Source organism: Drosophila suzukii, chromosome 2R, assembly GCF_043229965.1.
Source record: "Drosophila suzukii chromosome 2R, CBGP_Dsuzu_IsoJpt1.0, whole genome shotgun sequence".
In the NCBI taxonomy this organism is placed as follows: Eukaryota; Metazoa; Arthropoda; class Insecta; order Diptera; family Drosophilidae; genus Drosophila; species Drosophila suzukii.
The window spans coordinates 20,321,406-20,339,315 of NC_092081.1; the positions used below are offsets into that span (position 1 = coordinate 20,321,406).

Below are 17,910 nucleotides of genomic sequence, written 5' to 3' on the forward strand. Positions count from 1 at the left end.
TCGTTATCGGCAGTGTTGCTAAACGGCCGCAGCTTGCGCTGCTATTGTGAACTGCAAAAACAGCTGGCGTTTTGAGTGCACTTCGTTTTTAAACAAATTAGAACTGCATTTTACAATCAAATCTTTAGATGGCTAACCACTACCAATAACAAAGGCTACAAATCGCAATGGGTAAGCTTGTAGCATTGAAGGAATCTAAAATAGAAAGCCGTTTCTGCCCAAGATGGTGATGCTAAATTGTCAACATTGTTTTTAACTATCTGCAACAGATTCCTCTTCGTGCTGCTTACTCTGCATGTGCGAGTATCCGGCCATGATGGGGGACTACATAGACGTGCAGTCCGCGCGGGCCGTCCAACTGGAGGTGGCCAGGATCGTCAACCAGCACTTTCCCTTCCAGATCTCCAAGGACAGTCACGAAAGGATCTGCGGTCGCTGCTGGAAAACCGTCTCCGACTTTCACACATTGCACGAGTTCGTTAGTGCAGCGCAGCATTCCTTGCAGGAAACCAAAGTGCTGCTCATGGAGGATGATCCCCTCACACAGGGAACCTCCGCCTTTCCGGAAACTGTAAAGCTGCCAACTCTGGAGGAGGAACGATTGCAGGAGCCGCCGGAACAGCTTGGTGGGCGGGACTTCTTCTACCCGGAGGTTAAGATAGAGGAGCACGAACTCGACCACCTACCCCGCATCGAGATCCTCGAGAGCACAGCCAACACGCAAGAATCTCAGGATCCAGTGGAAGGCACAGCCAGACGCTTGAGGAAGCGCTTAAAGGCAGAGGAAGGATCGTCTGGGGAAAAGGATAAGGATGAGGATGACGCAGAACTAACTGCAGAGCCGGCGCCACCCAAAAAGAGACGCGGACGTCCCCGGAAAGCAGACACAGCCATTGCCCCTGCCCAGAAACCGAAAGAGGACATCAAACTTGACCTTAAGGCAGAGGAGCTCGACGAGTTCTTGGATGAGTCCGCGGACCCTGACTTCTCAGGCCTGTTGCATAGCGATGACTCCTCCGAGGACAACTACGGAGGCAGCGGTGGCTCTGACTCGGACTTTGAGCTGGACAATCCCGAAAAGCAGGAGTTTGCCGTGCTGCCCAAGAGAACGGTGGTGCGGCCTAAGAAGTACAAGAAGCGGACGAAACCGGCGGAGCCGAAAGTGCGCATGTCCCGCGAACTGCTGGAGCAGCGCAAGAAACAGCAGGAGGAGTACGACGTCATCATTGCCAAGTTCTTTACCAGCGTGCTGCCTTGTGCTATCTGTAATCTGTTGGTACATAACTTCACCGAGATGCAGCGCCACCACCGACTGACCCACCAGGTGGATCCCGGCTACATGATGTGCTGTGGCCGCAAGTTCACGCAGCGCAAAGTGCTTGCCGAGCATGTGCTCGTCCATTGGAATCCGGAGCACTTTAAGTGCAGCGTCTGCGAAAAGGCATTCCAGAACTCACGGCACCTGGAATCCCACCAGCAGGTGCACATGGATCCAGCCATCAAGCTGACCTTCAGCTGTGACCTGTGCTCGAAGACCTTCCTCAGCAAGACGGCCATCGACTACCACAAGCTGAACAAGCATGTGCCCAAGTCGGAGTTCAAGTTCACCTGTTCCGAGTGCAATAAAAAGTGGGTTTACTTCTCGTCATCCTTTCACTCTCGGTCTGATCTTAATTTTTCATTCTCCCATAGATTCCTCACCGAGCGCAAGCTGAAGAACCACATGAGCTCCATGCACGACCCAGAGAGCACCATCATCTGCGACAAGTGCGGCAAGCAGATGCGCACCAAGATCATCCTGAAGAAGCACCAGGAACTGATGCATTCGGACAAGCCGCGGCCGGAGCCAGAGCTGAAGCAGTGCCAGATTTGTGGCGCCTGGCTAAAGGGCATGACCGGCTTGAAGCAGCACATGAAGAGCATCCATGTGGAGAGTGCGGGCGAGCATCGCTGCCACATTTGCGCCAAGGTGTCGCCGAATGCCAGGGCTCTCAGGCGTCACATCTACCACAATCACGAGTGCGAGCGCAAGTTCAAGTGCACTATGTGCGAGAAGGCCTTCAAACGGCCGCAGGAGCTGAAGGTGAGTTCAAGATGCCCTTTAAAAAACATTTTTTAATCACTCTGTTGTATGCCCTGCAGGAACACACATCCACACACACCGGCGAGGTCCTATACACCTGTCCGAATTGCCCGATGACATTCTTCTGCAGCGCCAACATGTACAAGCATCGCCAGCGATTGCATCGCGCCCAATACGAGGCGGACAAGAACCAGCCCAAGCCCCCCAATATTCTGAAGATATCGCGCAACGCCTCCTCGCAAAACAAGACCAAACAGGAGATCTAGCACCTAAAGATAGGTATTTAAAATATATAAACGCTTTTTTTCACTTTCACAGAATTCGATCGAGCTCATACAATTCTTTAATACTATCATTTATAAATCCATTTTCATACTTAAAGCAATTTTTAAAAATTATTTCTCTAAAAGAATTATTTTCTTTGGAGTAAATCCATTCTGTGAAAGTTAAAAGCGTTTTAACCCTTAGTTTTAGAATAAAAGTATTGAATAAATGCGAACTGGACTCGGCTCCAGCTAAAAATCAATTGATAACAAAACAAAGTTGGGAATGTCTTTCTTTCTTTATAATTATTTACAAGGATGGCTTAATTGCACCTTATATAACGCAATGACATTTACATGGTTTCTTTCGTTTCTTTTTACACATAGTATGCATAACTTTAAAATATTTATATATAGATACTGTATCTCTCTCACGTTTCGCTTAACTCGGTAAACAATTCTCGAATTAGCAATAGGAAAAACTGAAAAACTTTACATACGAATAGAATATTATTGTTCATATCTCATGTGGTATAGACCCTCGATCGCTGCTGGTGGTTTGTTTTTTGTTTTTTAGTGGGTTAACGCACACGCGGGGTTAAACAAGACAGACAGAACCAGGAAATGCTCGAGCGGTTTTCCTCAGCGATTAGTAGTTCTTATGCAAACAGCGCGCAGAATTTTTGTTTATAGACTTTCGATATCTAGGCAACATTTATAAATACAATACTTCCGTTAGTTAATAGTTTGTCTTTACTGGAAACGTACCATTGCTTCGGAAATTTGTTAGCGCAATTAAGTAGTTCCGTTGGGAAACGTTCTGTTTTTTTGCGATTTGCGACACCATTTTTGGGCTTAAATTTAATTTGGGCATGTTTTTTGTATGTTGGCTGTTAGTCACGGATACAGATACCAAGTGGAGCACAAGACAAGCACGAAACGAGACGAAATGTTTGTAAAAACAAAATGTAACTCAAATGTTTATTGTATAGCTACCAAAAAACAAACGAAAAGGGAGAATTAAAGCCGGGGCTTCAGCGACAATGTGTGTAAATTTGACTACGGGTCAAACACTCTGTTCATTCATCATATCATATCATAATCATAGTAGGGCATAAGAAAAACATAAAATACTGTTTAGCGAACTGAAGGGGGAACAAAGAACAATCGGGAAGTTCTACAAGATCTGGGATGACTGTAAACGATCTCTTTTTTCGGTTGGTTGACGCGCGTCTCGATTTCTCGAACCGGAAGTTGATTTGAAACAGATATTCGGCAGCGCGCAACATAAATAACAACAATAATTAGATAACAATGACTAAAATTATTTAAAGTAATCTATTAATTTTGTTTCATTAGATGTCTGCGAATGGTTCAGCTGATTTTAAGTTGATTGGTTTTGTATTAAAGTGTATTTTGTGTGGCTGGATGTATGCAATTTTGGGGACGGCGGGCGATCTTAGACCTTGGCCTGCTCCACCATATCGATGTTGACCTTGTAGAACACATAGGGGAAGTACTCGGACTGGCCAAAGCCCAGGCCGGGGATGTCCACGTTCTGTGGGATGATAGGAATAATACATCAGTTGGTTGAAGATTAAAAGTGTTTAGAGGAGAACCCACATCAGCACTGCTGACAGCACCGCCGGCGGAGGCACCATCCAGGTGACCGTACAGCTGGTTGAGCACATCGCGCAGACGCTTCACGCTCTTCTTGTTGGGCTCGATCAGGATGGCCTGGAAGTTGACGGGCAGGCCGTATCTGTGGATACACAAAATCACAGATTACTACTATTGATATTTCAATTATAATTTGGTAGTATACCTCAGCACGGATTCCACAAACACGCGCAGGGCCTTCACGTGGATCAGGGCGCAGAAAGCCTCGCTGAAGTTCACCTTCAGCCAGCGAACCAGGGGACCCTACAATGGATTAAGGGTTAGAATCATTCCCTAGGGTGATATTATAATCATGCTACGCACAAACTGCTTCTTCTTGTCCGTCATCAGCTTGGTCATCTCGTTCTTGCCGGCGGCCAGCTCCTCCTCGTTGTAGACAAAGTCACGCACAATGAACTTGCGCTCGCGGGCATGGAGCTTGAACTCCTCGGCCACCTTCTTGAAGAGGGTCACGTTGAAGAGGCAGTAGTCGCTGTCCTCCTGGATGAGCTGGGAGGAGCGGGGCACGATCATGTCGGTGATCTTCTCGTAGTTGGTCAACCAGTCATTGGCCATGACCCTGCGAAAAAAGGATTCTTTAATATCTTTGATTTATAGAACAGTACAATTTATAACTTACTTGGGTACAATGACCAGCAGGGTGGTCAGGTATTCCGAATCCAGGATGAAGTGCTCCTTCTTGACCAAGTCAGCCAAGTTCCTGGTCAGCAAGCTGCCACTGTAACGCAAAAAATAATATATTTTAATATTTTGAATAATAACAATCCATTTAGGTAAAAAAATTAAAAACTATGGATTTAATCACTTTAACAAAAATATTTAATATATAATAATGAAATATCAAAAAAAACTTATATTTTCCCATTGAAATCTATTTCGAATTACTTATTTTATGATGACTTATACGAAACGTTTGGGATGATATCTTATTAAGTGAATCAAGACGAACAAAGGAAATATACTTCGTTATAATACGCTTTATGATTCGATCACGACCTTCTCTTAAGGTTCTTAATAATAATAATTATTTTTAAAGAGATAAGCTTAAAAAAATGTTCATTAGATTGTGATTTTTATTATATCATTATAATGATCTACTCATATCCACTTACGTCTTCTTCTTTTCCAGGTTCTGCAGATTTCCCTTGAGGTTGTTGTAGGCCTGGGACTTGGTCTTCAGATCGCCATCGATCTGGCCGATCTGCTTGGAGATAATGTCGGCGATGTTGCGCAGCGACTGCTTGATCGGGTACTTGGCCATATCCCATTGGAAGCGGGTCAAGTACTGCGGCAGTTCGGCTATTTTGATAGGGGTAAACTCAGTATTAGTTAAATCCGACCATCACAAGTAAAATAATTCACTTAGTTGACTAGCAGAACAAACGGGTTGTTCAATTAATGTTTAAGTACAAAACGAAATCGAAAAAATACATAGTAATTGATCTATAAGTTGAATAGAATTAGTTTGAAGGAAACTAGACTCGAAAGCTATTTAAAATTAAGGTTATATAAATAAAGTAAAATAAGGTAACTGAAAATGCTGGTTAGTTATAGTCAGATTGGACACACATAACATAGTAATTAGGTTTACTCAGACACACACACGCACACTTACGGGATATATATAGGTTAATATTAAAAAGGAACATCGATAAACGAACAATTTTGGATGCATTTACAGGGGCTACGGGGAGTACGGGGGATTCGGGACTACGCTTATTAGTCGCAATTGGAAATACCTTTCGTGTCACACGGCACAACACGTTAGCTGGACTTTGAAAATATTATGCTGTGTGATATATAAGTATACATATATAGACACTCAAAGGATAAATTAAAATGCGAACAAAGCAAACAGTAACTCAGAGATTGATCAACATTTGGCGCTGGGCAAAGCTGCAGTTATTAGATTTTGTTTATTTGTTGGTGATTATATTTTTTTTTTTTGGGTGATATAGCTGAATATAGCTTAATGGGTATCGGCGTTAATCGTGGGCTGTAATGATGGTGGAGCGCAGAACAACATTTGGTGATTTGTGGTGAGCGTACACTGAAAGAACAACATAATCGCTTTTACACTGGTACAAATAATCAACAGATCCGTGTATTTATATAGTCAAATATTCATAGTCAAATCGCGAGAAAGCAAAACGAAAGCGCAAACAAAAGGCGTTTGCAAATACCGCAGAGAAAGGAGTGAAAGGCAAATCAAAAGTGGCGAAAGAAGGAAGAACTTCGGTACGGTCACTGGGCAAATATATATATATATATATTCAACAAAAAGATAGAACATATAGAACGCCTCGGCGTTTGCAATTTTTACTGCCGCGAGTGGACGAAAGATCAAAGATCAAAGAAAGTGGAGAGTGGTTGAGATATAGGTGTGTGTGATATTTTTTTATCAGGAAACATCAAGTTGCTCAAGAAACAATAATGGTAAATCAGAATCAGAATCAGAAACATAAGAATCAGAATCAGAATCGTAGAAAATAAGAGGATAAACGAAACGAAACTTAGGAAAACGGGAGAGCAACGGCAACATCAACATGTACACTTATAGTAGGTATATGTCAACGTCGATCAAGAGATCATCAAAGGATTAGATTGGATTGGGTCGGTGCGGTGCGGTTCGGATGACCGGTGACCAGACCGGGCCCAACCCGGGCATGCTAACCTGGACTCAGCGGAAACTCGGGCGGCTCGGCGGGATCCGTGTCCGGACTGGATCGCCCCTGGCTACTACTGCCACAACAACTACTCACTGGAGACGATCTATGTGTTGGTGTTAAATTAAATCCATTGTTTATATTTAATTGACTCGGTGTAGAACGTTTGCTATAAATTTGATCGGCAAGAGAATTGAAGAAAGAGCGATAACTAGAGCGCGGTGTGGTCGATGCTTGATGCCAAAATGTCATTGCTTTGGATAGGTGTTGGTTTTGGTACTGGTTTTGGTATTGGTTTTGGTATTGGTTCTGGTATGGGTTCTGGTTCTGGTTCTGTTTCTGGTGTTGTTGATGTTGTTGTTGTGTCTGTTGGTGTTGATGTTGCTGTGGGGTCAGTGGTTGCTGTTGCGTCTGTTGCTGTGGTGTCTCGTGTTGCTGTTGTGCACTGTTCGTGTGGCGGCATGGCGTTTTGATTCGGTGATTGGATGATTTTGTGATCGTGTGATTGGGTGGGCAAATGTGCGATGGTCGATGGGGAGTGATTTAAAAAAGAAATACATTATTATTGCAATTGACTCGGTTCTCGGTTCTTAATCAACTCAAACATTTATGGATTTTCTGGGTTTCATATTGCTGGTGTAAAGTGTGGTTTTTGGGTTCTTTTTTTTTGGTTTTTTGGATGAGGGCAGGCAAAGCGGGTGCGCCATTGTTTCAGTGTGGTGTTGTATCTTGTGTTTTTACAGCATGTGTAGGTAGTGTGGTTTTGTTGTGTTTTTGGTTTGGGTGGTGTGGTGGTGTTCTTTTGGCTTTTTAGCTTTAGCGGGATGACAGCGGGTGACTGGCTTATATAGTTTTTTTTTTGATCTGGTTTTGGTTTGTTTTTTTTTTGTCTGGGGTGCTGGCGATTTGGCAACGTTCTACAAAGTAGGTAATGCGATGATAAGATACCTGCTCTTCTTAGAGTTACGCTTGGGCTTATTGAACCACCAGTCGAAGGTGTCCGACAGATCGGACTGCACACTGTGCGGACTCTTGGGGTCCTCGTCCGTCTCCCCATCTTCGGGGGCATTGGGGTTCGCATCGCCCTCCTCGTCCTCCGACATGGACTTTTGTGTGGGCGACTGCAGCGGATTGGCATGCACTGGAGGAGGAGGATGCGGATGCGGATGCGAATGGTGCGGCTGCTGTGGCTGCTGCGGATGCTGAGTGGCCAGGTGCAACTGGCTCACATGACTGCCGCTGCGGAAGCTGAGCTTGTTATTGTTGATGCTGCAAGTGTTGTTATTCAGCCGCTTGCTGTTAGAGCGGGACATGCTGCTGTGCACCGAGCTGCTGGTCGTGGGCGCCGACGTGGAGAAGTATGCCGAGGAGCAGATCGTCGAGCAGGAGGCGGGACCCCCTCCGCCGGAGGAGGAGGAGGCAGCCGCAGCGGCCGCTGCACTGGTGCTCGGCCCACTGCCCAATCCGCTCCCAGTGGCAATGGCCGCCACCGTGGACAACGCACACCTCGTGGCGCTCAGCATGGAGGAGGCGGTCTGCGAGTAGCACTCATCCGCCAGGAGCGTGCTGGCCGTGGCACTGGTGCTGGGCGGGGCACAGGCGAAGCACTCGTCGCACGGGCAGGCATCGAACTCCGGCTCCGTCTCCGGCTCGTGGCTTGACGACAGGTTAGTGAGGCTGCCGCCGGATACGGATCCTGGGGCTAGGGCATCGCAGGCACAGGCGGGCGCTGGAGCAGCAGGAAGATTGGGGTGCGCAGGAGCAGGAGGAGTGGCGGGAGAACAGGTGACTGCGGATTTACCCTTGAGATCCTGCGGCAGCTGGTGGTGATGGTGGTGGTGATGGTAGTGTTGGGGTTTGTTTTGGTGGTGCGTGTGCTGGTGTTTTCGCTGGTGTCGCAGGCTGAGATGCTTGATGCGCTGGTGGTGGCGACACGGCATGCTGTCGTCGGGTGGCCCAGGACCTGCATCCGCGCGAGATTCATTCGGGATTCGATTCGGTTCGGTTCGTTTCATTCGAGGTCGAAGGCGATTCAGGATTCATTCGGATGGCGATCGGGTTTCGGTTTGAGATGAAGATTCGTGTGTTTTTTTTTTGGTGGTGGTGGCGATTCAATTACCGATACAGACAATACAACACAAGGCATTTAGATTCGGTTGCAGACTTAGTCTTAGCTAGGATCTCCCTTCCCATTCGATTTCGGCTCGATTTCCGGGCGGGACGGTCGAAATAAATTAAAAGTAAAACTATATAGCATACATTTAGGGGCTAGACCTCACGATTTGCCTACACAATCTGCTTTCGTAACTCTAAAACCGTACTCTTTCTGGGTTATCATCGCTATCATCGTGAACCAAAAGCGAAACCAAAATTATACTTATCGATTTGTAAATATCGTTAAAAATAAATAAGGAAAATCATATGAGAGAGAAAAATGTAAATAATTTAAAACTCATGTGTGCGGATTGGGTTTAGTTTTTTTTCGTTTTGTGTGCGAATGCGAAAAGGAATCGGAACTGAATGGCATCCCATGGAACAACAGTGGAACATAAAATGTAATCGGGGGAACTCAGTGATCCCAATGGCTGATAGATGTTTGCGTCTCATTTTGTGCTTTCATTTTGGTACTCTGGTATTTTGTTTGCAGTGTAAAAGCGTTTCGTTGTCGTTGTTGTTGCTTTCGTGCTTTCCACACGTTACCAATTAGCTCTAATTGCAAGTATCTCCCATCTTTCCCAATTAGCAAAATGCGATGGATATGAATACAGGAGCACACACAGACACACGACTTATGCAACCCATCAGCCCACTCAAACACACAGTCTCTCTCAAGGAAAAGGTCCTTTGAAGTGCATCTCTATAGATCTCCATGTGTGTGTGAGTGGGTTTTCCGGGGAAATGGTACAAAGTAAGCGTTTTTCCAAGCGGTTCAATGCAGGTGAGCAAATGAGACAACACAGATACACACACACACACACACACACTGCAATCAGGCACACACACACAACAGTTACAACAGTCTATATAGGATATACATATATGTACAGTACAAAAGTTGGCCAACTTTTACACGCACGCACTTACATAGTTAGTTATACAAATAATAGCACATGTAAACTCAAAATAAAAATTAAGTATGAGGGAACGACACTCGCGCCAAAGTTCATAGTCAAGTATTTATATATAAATAGTTGTATATGCAGTTTATGGTTCTATATCTTTACACATTAGCTTTCCTCTTTGTATCTTTGTATCTTTTTCTCGTTCTATTTTTTTTTGTAATTGATTTTTATTGCGGTGAATGATTTAAAAACTAATGGGCTTTCAAATGAGGGAAAACCACAAATAACTTGTCCAACTCAATCGTATCGAAAACCGAAAAGAAACGTACAACAATTCATGTAAAATATACAAAGTGTTCACTGTACTGTATTGTTTGGCATGGTGTTATAATATATATATATATTTTTTTTTCTTTTATAGGTTGGGAGAGGGCGACCTTCGACCGAGAGCACGGAGTAATTGACCGGGGATTTGGGCGCCCTTGCACTATGGGGAAAATTACCACTTTATCTGGCATTTGCATGTTTTTTAAAAGTTTTCTAATTACGACAATTTTACTGTTAACGCATTAAGAAAACATCAGACTGTTATGCCCTAAACTCAAAATGTTAAATTTAACAGTCCCCTGTTAGAAAAACGGCTGTTAAGTCAGCTGTTGCAATCGAAAGCACGTGCGGCTAAGTTGTGTGAATTTGTACGCTGAGTTTGGATTTTAATATTTAATGATGGAACAACAACTAGAGGAAAACCAAAACATGAATGCTGATCTCGCAGGTTTGCACTGTGTGTTAAATGTACTAAATCGTTAAAATTGTGCGTATGTATACTAATATTTTGCAGTTTTCTAAGAGCTTCCTTAGCTGAATTTTTAGAAACAAATTTCAACTTTGGAAAGGATTATCTAAGAGAGTTTAGAATTGTTTAAGTGTTTGTCCAAGTGATTGTTGTAGCGTTGTCAATTCTGAGTTTACAGGAATTGGTCCTAATGTCATATTTTTCCATATTTTGGCGGAATTTGCATTTTTATTAGGTAACCTCACTTTTTCCAACGTCGACTTGTTTGCAGTGTGGAATAGCGAGAGGGGCCGGCACGAGCGAGAGAAGGCCGTTCAAAGATATTTTGAACTGCATGCGTGCAATAATGTGGATGATAATATTTTAAAACATAAAAGTCACCAATTTTGCAACAATTTGTATTACAACTGGCTTAAATGTCATAGCTCTTATAAGAACTTCGAAACAAAACATTCCACATGGATGAAAGGCAACACAACTTTGCCTTTAAAAAAAAGTAACAGACCAGTTGGACGACCACTACTTCCATTTGAATCGAAAGGCGAAAGGGCTCAAAGACTGCAAGCAGCGGAACTTTCCAAATTCCAAGGGGACGATGTTTTTTTGCTAGTACATGCAGCAACCGCAGCTGCCCGGAAACAAGGACTACATGATCTTGCTGCAGTTCTTCAAATACTAGGAAGTACCCCGGAAAAAGCCAAGCAAGTCAGAGAAGGATTGACAAAGCCCGTTGATCAGCCTATAAGTGCGTCCAAAGACGAAGCGTTGGCATTAATTTTGGATCAAGGATTGACCAAGGAGCAGTACTGTTCTATCCGAGATGACATTCGTAAGAGAAATGTGGATATCTACCCAATTTATAAAAATGTGGCAGAGCAAAAGAAGCAATGCAGACCAGGCAAAATCAATGTATCAGAGACTGTAGCCAAGGTCTCTCTGCAAGACCTTTTGGAACACACAGCTTTTCGGATTGTGACACTTCAAAAAGATGTTATCCATGGTGTATTGGCCAATCAGCACACTGATTTTTTATCTGCTGAGCTCATCGTCAGCTACGGATTCGATGGAAGTACTGGACAGGCGAACTATAACCAGGCATACGCAGATAAAAGATCGTGTAACGGAGACTCATGCCTTTTTGCCACTACCATAATGCCTCTTCGACTCATAGACTCATCCGGAAATTTGTTGTGGAACAATCGCACCCCTCAGTCCATTAGGTTTTGTCGTCCACTAAAATTGGAGTTTCTCAAAGAAACAAAAGAAGTCATTTTAGAAGAGAGCAGGGACATACAATTGCAAATTGAAATGTTGAAGTCAACGATGTTTAAGGTATCTTTAAACGATACTCAATTTGTGTATGTAAGATTCAGTCCATATCTCACTGCCATTGATGGAAAAGTTCTGAATGCATTAACGGACACAAAATCATTTCAAGCATGCCCCATATGCCACTCGAGCCAAAGAGATTTCCTTGGAAATAAAAATTTCAAGTGCTTAAAATTTTTGCCAGTTTCAGACAATCTGAAATATGGAGTAAGCCCACTTCATTGCTGGATAAGAATTTTTGAGTTCGTCTTGCATGCTGGGTATAAGCTGGAGGTAAAGAAATGGCCAATTACTGATCCATGTGACAAGCAAGCGATGCTAAAACGAAAGGCAAGTATACAGGAAATGTTTTGGGCAAAACTGGCTTTGAAAGTCGATAAGCCGAAGCAGGGGGGTTTTGGAAATACAAATACCGGAAACACTGCACGTCGCGCGTTTGCCAACTTCAAAAAATTTCCGAAATAACTGGAGTTGATCAACAAATAATCTACAATTTGAGGATCATTTTGATATGTTTGTCTTGTCAATTGCCAATAAACTTAGAAAAATTCGAGGCATACTGTCACCAAACTGGCGAAATGATTGTGGACAGTTATCCATGGCTCCCCATGACACCAACACTCCATAAAATTATTGTGCACTCAAGGCAAATCATGGAAAATACGGTGCTTCCAGTCGGCTGTTTTGGTGAAGAAGCGTCTGAGTCCCGCAACAAAATTTATAAATCGGATAGACTTCATCACTCCAGAAAGCACAGTCGATTTGAATCTTTAGGCGATGTGTTTAAACGAGCTTTGGATACATCAGATCCAGTGATTTCTTCCCTAAATTTATCGCGACGCATAAAAAAACATAAAAATCTTTCCCTTCCCATTGAGGTTATCCAGCTGCTCTCGTGTGAGCACGAATACATAAGTGATTTTTCAGAACAAGATGAGCTTGAAGACAACAGTCTATTTTTTCTTGAAAACTTCGAGCTGGAAAATGAAGAAAATGATGAAAATAAAGAAAATTAATTAAAAACTGGGTTTTCACAATTTTTAGGGCGGGAGGGGGCGTGGCGAAACTCCTATCTACAACGTAAGCACGTAGAGGTTACTGAATTTGAAAAGTTAATATCTAAAAATGCATGTAAAATATTATTTTTTCGATTTTTTGGGCAAAAGGGGCGTTGACACGCCCATTTTTCTAAAATAGGTTCTTATGGTCTATAACAACATAATAAAAAAAACCGCAGTGAAAAATCTCTTTTGGTTTACTCACAATAATAAATGCCAAATAAAGTGGTCATTTTCCCCATAGTGCCTTGAACGGGGCCAAAAATACGCTGGTGTGTGTGTGTATCTGTGTGTGTCTCAGCTGGCATAGTATAGTATAGTATAGTTTTAGATTTATATAGCGTGTGAGAGCTCGGTGCGTATTAAAATGTACAACAAACGCAACACAAAATAAACAACGCAAATTCCCATTCGGCTAATTTCTTTTTCTTTCAACTCTTTTCATTTGATATCTTTTTTTGTTGGCCGCAAACTTTAATTCCATTGTTGTTGGATGGCACTAGATATTTTCAGACCAACTCGAACTAGATGCCTACGTAATATCCTTCTTTTCAGTGGTGATGATTGTGCGCATGAGTTCAACAAAATCAAAAAGATAACTCAAAATAATAGATCAAACTGAAAATTAAAGTGAACCCAGGAGTGTAAGGGAAAACAATGTTGGAGAACGAAAAACGTAAAAGGCCTAGAAACTCGAACAAAATAAATGTAAGGCCTGAGGGTTTCGGCTGAAAATCGATTAGTTTTTAAATCTCTTTCTCGCATAATCTTGAACTACGGTTAAGGTATATATAAAATCGTGATGGAAATAGACGGGATTTGTGTTAGTTAGGTAGAGCTTTTCTCAGATAGAGACATAGATAGATCAAAACATTCCATAGTAACCGAGTTCTAACAGCCCCTCGGCGGCTGGGAAAAAAGGGATTTCGATTCGAATATCTCACTGGTTTGTTAGTTAATACAGAACAGTTGTGTGTAAACAATAGATGTGGCAATACACATGGTACGATTATATCTGAGCATTCCGATTCAAAAGTGTCTACGGTCAGAAGAACTGCTTAGAAATATAACTAAAGAACCAAAACGATATAGATTCGTGACTCGGGACAGGCATCACCTAACCACGTTAACTAAAACTAAACTAAACTAAACTAAACTAAACGGAACTAAGCTAAGCTAGACTAAACTAGGCTAATACAACTTAAATGGTGGCAGGCAGACGACTTACTGTTGTTGGCCATCAGGTTCTCGTGGAGCTTGTCCCGCTGATCCTCCAGCACCTCGCCCAGGTAGTTGGCCACCTTGCGGGTGATCTGCTCCACATAGGTGTCCAGCTTGCCCAGATCATCGGAGAGGCCCACCAGTTGGTCCAGGGTGCCGACCTATGGGTAAAAGTAAGGATTAGAACATGATACCAATGTAGTTTTATAAGAAACTTTAAATATTTCTCTAATTTATAGGCGACTTCTTGAGATCCCTAAGGATATCAACTAAACTCACCTTGAGGTCTGGTATATGGAACTTGTAGTTATTGCACAGGTTGTGTTGCTTGCTGGTCAGGTTGTTCATCGTGTCGTACGTCTGCTGGCAGGTCTTGTCGCCAGGGGCCGAGATAATCCAGTATTCGGACATCATCTTGATGGCTATTGATTGGAAAAAAGTACGAGAGTGGGGATGAGTCGGAGTCGATTTGTCTGTGACCTTGCCTAATCGATTACCCCCTCCTAGCTTATGTAACTGCTCCTATCGATTGAATGTTGCTGCTGATGAAAATTTAATTGACACTGTCCTTAGAGCAATTAAATATGCGCGATCGAACCCTGAAAAGTGCAGTTTTCCCCAGACAAAGGAGTCCCAAACCGAAACGAGCTCAACCATCACAACCCCAAACTCTGGCGCCAGACAGTCCAGCGCCAGTGGGTCTATGTTTCGGTGATACAAACATGAAGGTGTATATATATAGTATCCGCTTTGCTTACACAAACACTTGATCCTAGCACTCCTTGCGTCTCAACAGAATGGTCAGGAACTTTTCCACCAGGTTTTTTGGCATTTTTCCCTGGCCACCGTCGTTGTGGGTTTGGGTTTTCCAATCCTCTACTACGTTTGTTTTTCCTACTTTCTCCGGTTGTGCCACATGCTGCCGTGCTGCCTGGTCGGAGGTTCGTTGCCAAATGAGGGCTGGCACTACGACCAGATGCCATAGAGGTCGGAAAGGCGAAAGGCCGAAGTATCTGCGATCCGATTCGTCAGCCGATACCGAATCCGTATCCGAAAGCGGTTGATGACGAAGCCGCACGGAGGCAGAAGGCAGAAGGCAAAAGGCGCCATGGCCAAAACCAAAACGAGTGCTCAATTTGGGTAAGTGTCGCTGACTCCCAGTGCCGCTACTCCTCTGTTTGCTCCTGCCACGGGGCGTATGAGTAATCACACAGCAAACGCCACGAGATATAAATCTAACTTTACCCAATTTCGGCCTATGGCGGGCACTGTTATTACATAACCACGATGATGGCCTTCACCAAAAGAGACACGAAAACAAAGCACGAGCCCAAGGAGTGACAACAGCCCAGCTCCGGCTCCAGATCCTTCCACATTCCCCATCAGAAGTCAAGGCAGTGCATTGTCCTCGCCCAGGAAGCGTCGAGAGCGGCAACAACCACAATAACTATAAGGGGGCGGGAGGGACAACAGCAACAATCCTGGCAACAGACAACAAGGATATGGTATATGGGAAATGGAAACACGCTAAGAGAAAATATCCTAACACATCATATAATATGGTTGATATAACACTGGTTCAGTCATGCTCCTAAGATTACTATTGCAAGATCTGTTCATAGATTATATCTATACTAAAATATTCTAGGCCCATCTTTATAGAAAGTTTTTTGTACATATTATAACACTAAAATATTATATCTATTATATAACATTTTAGAATAACTGCCTCATAAAAAAACTCAAATGTGACCATAAATATTAATGAGAGAAGGTGACTGTCTCGAACTTAATATCTATCGACATTTTGTAACAAATTTGGAAAATAAAATATTCCAGTAACAAACTGATAGAACCATACATATCTCAACATATCATGACATGTGAAATGATATGAAATTGACACTCGAATATAATTATCTATTTATCTATCTACGTATAAAAGTTTAGATTTCAGAAATGCCTATGATAATGCTAAATGCCTATGATAATTAACACCACATGTTCAGCCGGCTTATCCTATTGAGTGATATTTTTTGTGAAAGGTGACTTGCAAAATTCCGTCCGGGAAAGTGCCTATGCTTAGTTTTCAGTGCACAACTACGTATGTTTATTTATAGCAGCGAAAGTCAAATTGCTGCGGGGCGAAAGGGGAAATGTATAGATAGCTGGGAAGGACTACCGATAGGGGGAGGACCTGGAGGAGGAGTAGCCGACTGTTATGCTGCCATGTTGAACTGGTGACGTGGATTGGCCCGAGTCCAAGGGAAAAGCGAGGACCTAAGGGGCGGTGGGCGGAGGGCTCCAGCCATCGCGTCGCCAGGCAAATGGAGACAGTCTGACTGGCCAACGGCTGGCGCTAATGGAAAGGGCCTGGGGTCCAGGACCCAATCTATATCCATACACCATACCCATGTCGACAGCCACATCCACATCCAGTTGGGGTAGTCCAAAGCCAATACAGGAAATTGCAGCGACGAAAACAGAAAACAATAAAAAAGGAACAAGGGCGCAAAGTCGCAAAAAAAAAGGAGGAAAACAAAGTTTTGACGATATCCTCCTCGTCGCAATGGGTGTGCGCCCAAATTAATTAATAATAATGTGCTTGCCGGGGGGTGGATTGTGGGTGGTGCTTGGGTGGCAGTGGGCGGCTCAGAAGACCTTGCACATACATACACACAGATAAGCACGCGCTGGAATTCCAGCAGCTGTTTGGCCATTTGAATTTCCGCCCTATTGCCCGTGTTTGACTTTCGCCACGGGTTTTCTACACTTTGTATCATATATAAAATATATCTGGTCAGTTTTCACCAAGGTCCTTGTTGCACGCCATTCCGTTATTTATTAGTCCTCGTGCGGCGTAACTGCAAGTATTTGCTTGTTTTCGCACAACATGATCTATTAATCATCGAAGTACGTGCTTGGTGGGAAAATAACCGAAAAGTTTTTGAATTTTTAAACAATAATTTTCAACTTATTTTGTTTACCCAAAGGAGAGAGAGAGAGAGAGGGAGAGCGAGCAGCAATTGTGAGAGGGGAGATGGCGAGCCTCTCTTCACCTCTCGCCGTGGTGAGTTGCTCTCCCAATGTCAGCTGTTCGTTGACAGTCACATGACAGCTTTTCGATCGATAATTTTTCGCTGCTCACGGGTTTTCATTGCAGCACACAAAAAACCAAAACACTTTTCGCACATTTTCCCAATCGGGCCCCCCAAAGCCCCCCTGCGTTTTCCGATTTCCACCTGGATATTTCCAGATCCAACCGCCTGCCCAGCGGGAATCTGCAGTCCAGCCAAAGACAGCAAACTCTCCATTTCAGGGTCACACTGCTTTGAAAAAATAGCCATTAGCCACATTGCAAAAACGCATTTTATCACTATTCTTGGTTAATTATAAAACCAGCGAGCACTTTTTCCTGGGTCAGCAGACCTACTGCGATGTAGTAATCGGTTTTTTTCGTCGGCGGAATGGGGGAGAACTTTTGCACTTTTCACGGCGACGTGTTAAACCCCCGATTTTTCTGGCTTTTAACGATTGACACTTACTTTTCAGCGGCTCTGGTTGGTTGCTAACGAAACAAGTGTGCTTTTTGTGCTATTTTAAAACAGCGAGCTGCGTTTTTCTCTGCCAAAAAATCAGCGCAAATCGACCGCCGCCACCCACAAATGCGAACGAAATTGTGTGGTGAGAAAAGCGATAGCGAAAAAGTGACAGTTCACAATGCCCACGGGATTCACGTGATGGCGCTAGTG

General features: G+C 43.5%; 2 protein-coding genes and 2 long non-coding RNA genes across 8 annotated transcripts; 2 read left to right on the forward strand and 2 right to left on the reverse strand.

The window, feature by feature from the left end:
• The first annotated feature begins 22 nt into the window (after positions 1 to 22).
• LOC108009089 (transcription factor grauzone) lies at positions 23 to 3,359 on the forward strand. Its single transcript, XM_017073146.4, has 4 exons — positions 23 to 171; positions 270 to 1,629; positions 1,693 to 2,083; positions 2,143 to 3,359. Exons 1-4 carry the CDS (start codon positions 168 to 170, stop codon positions 2,347 to 2,349), a joined length of 1,962 nt encoding a protein of 653 aa, XP_016928635.2. The 5' UTR covers positions 23 to 167; the 3' UTR covers positions 2,350 to 3,359.
• Positions 2,627 to 17,881, reverse strand: Vha44 (V-type proton ATPase subunit Vha44). 5 transcript variants are annotated; one of them, XM_036813038.3, is made up of 11 exons: positions 17,704 to 17,879; positions 14,438 to 14,580; positions 14,166 to 14,319; positions 7,641 to 8,655; positions 6,701 to 7,137; positions 5,139 to 5,325; positions 4,646 to 4,744; positions 4,330 to 4,585; positions 4,172 to 4,269; positions 3,970 to 4,108; positions 2,627 to 3,904 (listed from the first exon to the last, which is right to left on the reverse strand). In XM_036813038.3, the coding sequence occupies exons 2-11, from the start codon at positions 14,570 to 14,572 to the stop codon at positions 3,806 to 3,808; spliced, it is 2,619 nt and encodes an 872-aa protein (XP_036668933.2). In that variant the 5' UTR covers positions 14,573 to 14,580; positions 17,704 to 17,879; the 3' UTR covers positions 2,627 to 3,805. The 5 variants fall into 5 exon arrangements, with proteins under 5 accessions (XP_036668933.2, XP_036668934.2, XP_036668935.1 ...); XM_036813039.3 differs by lacking the exon at positions 17,704 to 17,879 and adding an exon at positions 14,917 to 15,067; XM_036813040.3 differs by lacking the exon at positions 6,701 to 7,137 and having other exon boundaries at positions 8,494 to 8,655; positions 17,704 to 17,875.
• On the reverse strand, positions 8,728 to 14,159 carry LOC139352466 (uncharacterized). Its single transcript, XR_011603667.1, has 2 exons — positions 13,185 to 14,159; positions 8,728 to 10,235 (listed from the first exon to the last, which is right to left on the reverse strand). It is a non-coding gene; the product is annotated as an uncharacterized lncRNA (long non-coding RNA).
• Positions 10,370 to 13,128, forward strand: LOC139352467 (uncharacterized). The gene is made up of 3 exons (XR_011603668.1): positions 10,370 to 10,529; positions 10,786 to 11,379; positions 12,807 to 13,128. It is a non-coding gene; the product is annotated as an uncharacterized lncRNA (long non-coding RNA).
• Positions 17,882 to 17,910: the final 29 nt, after the last annotated feature.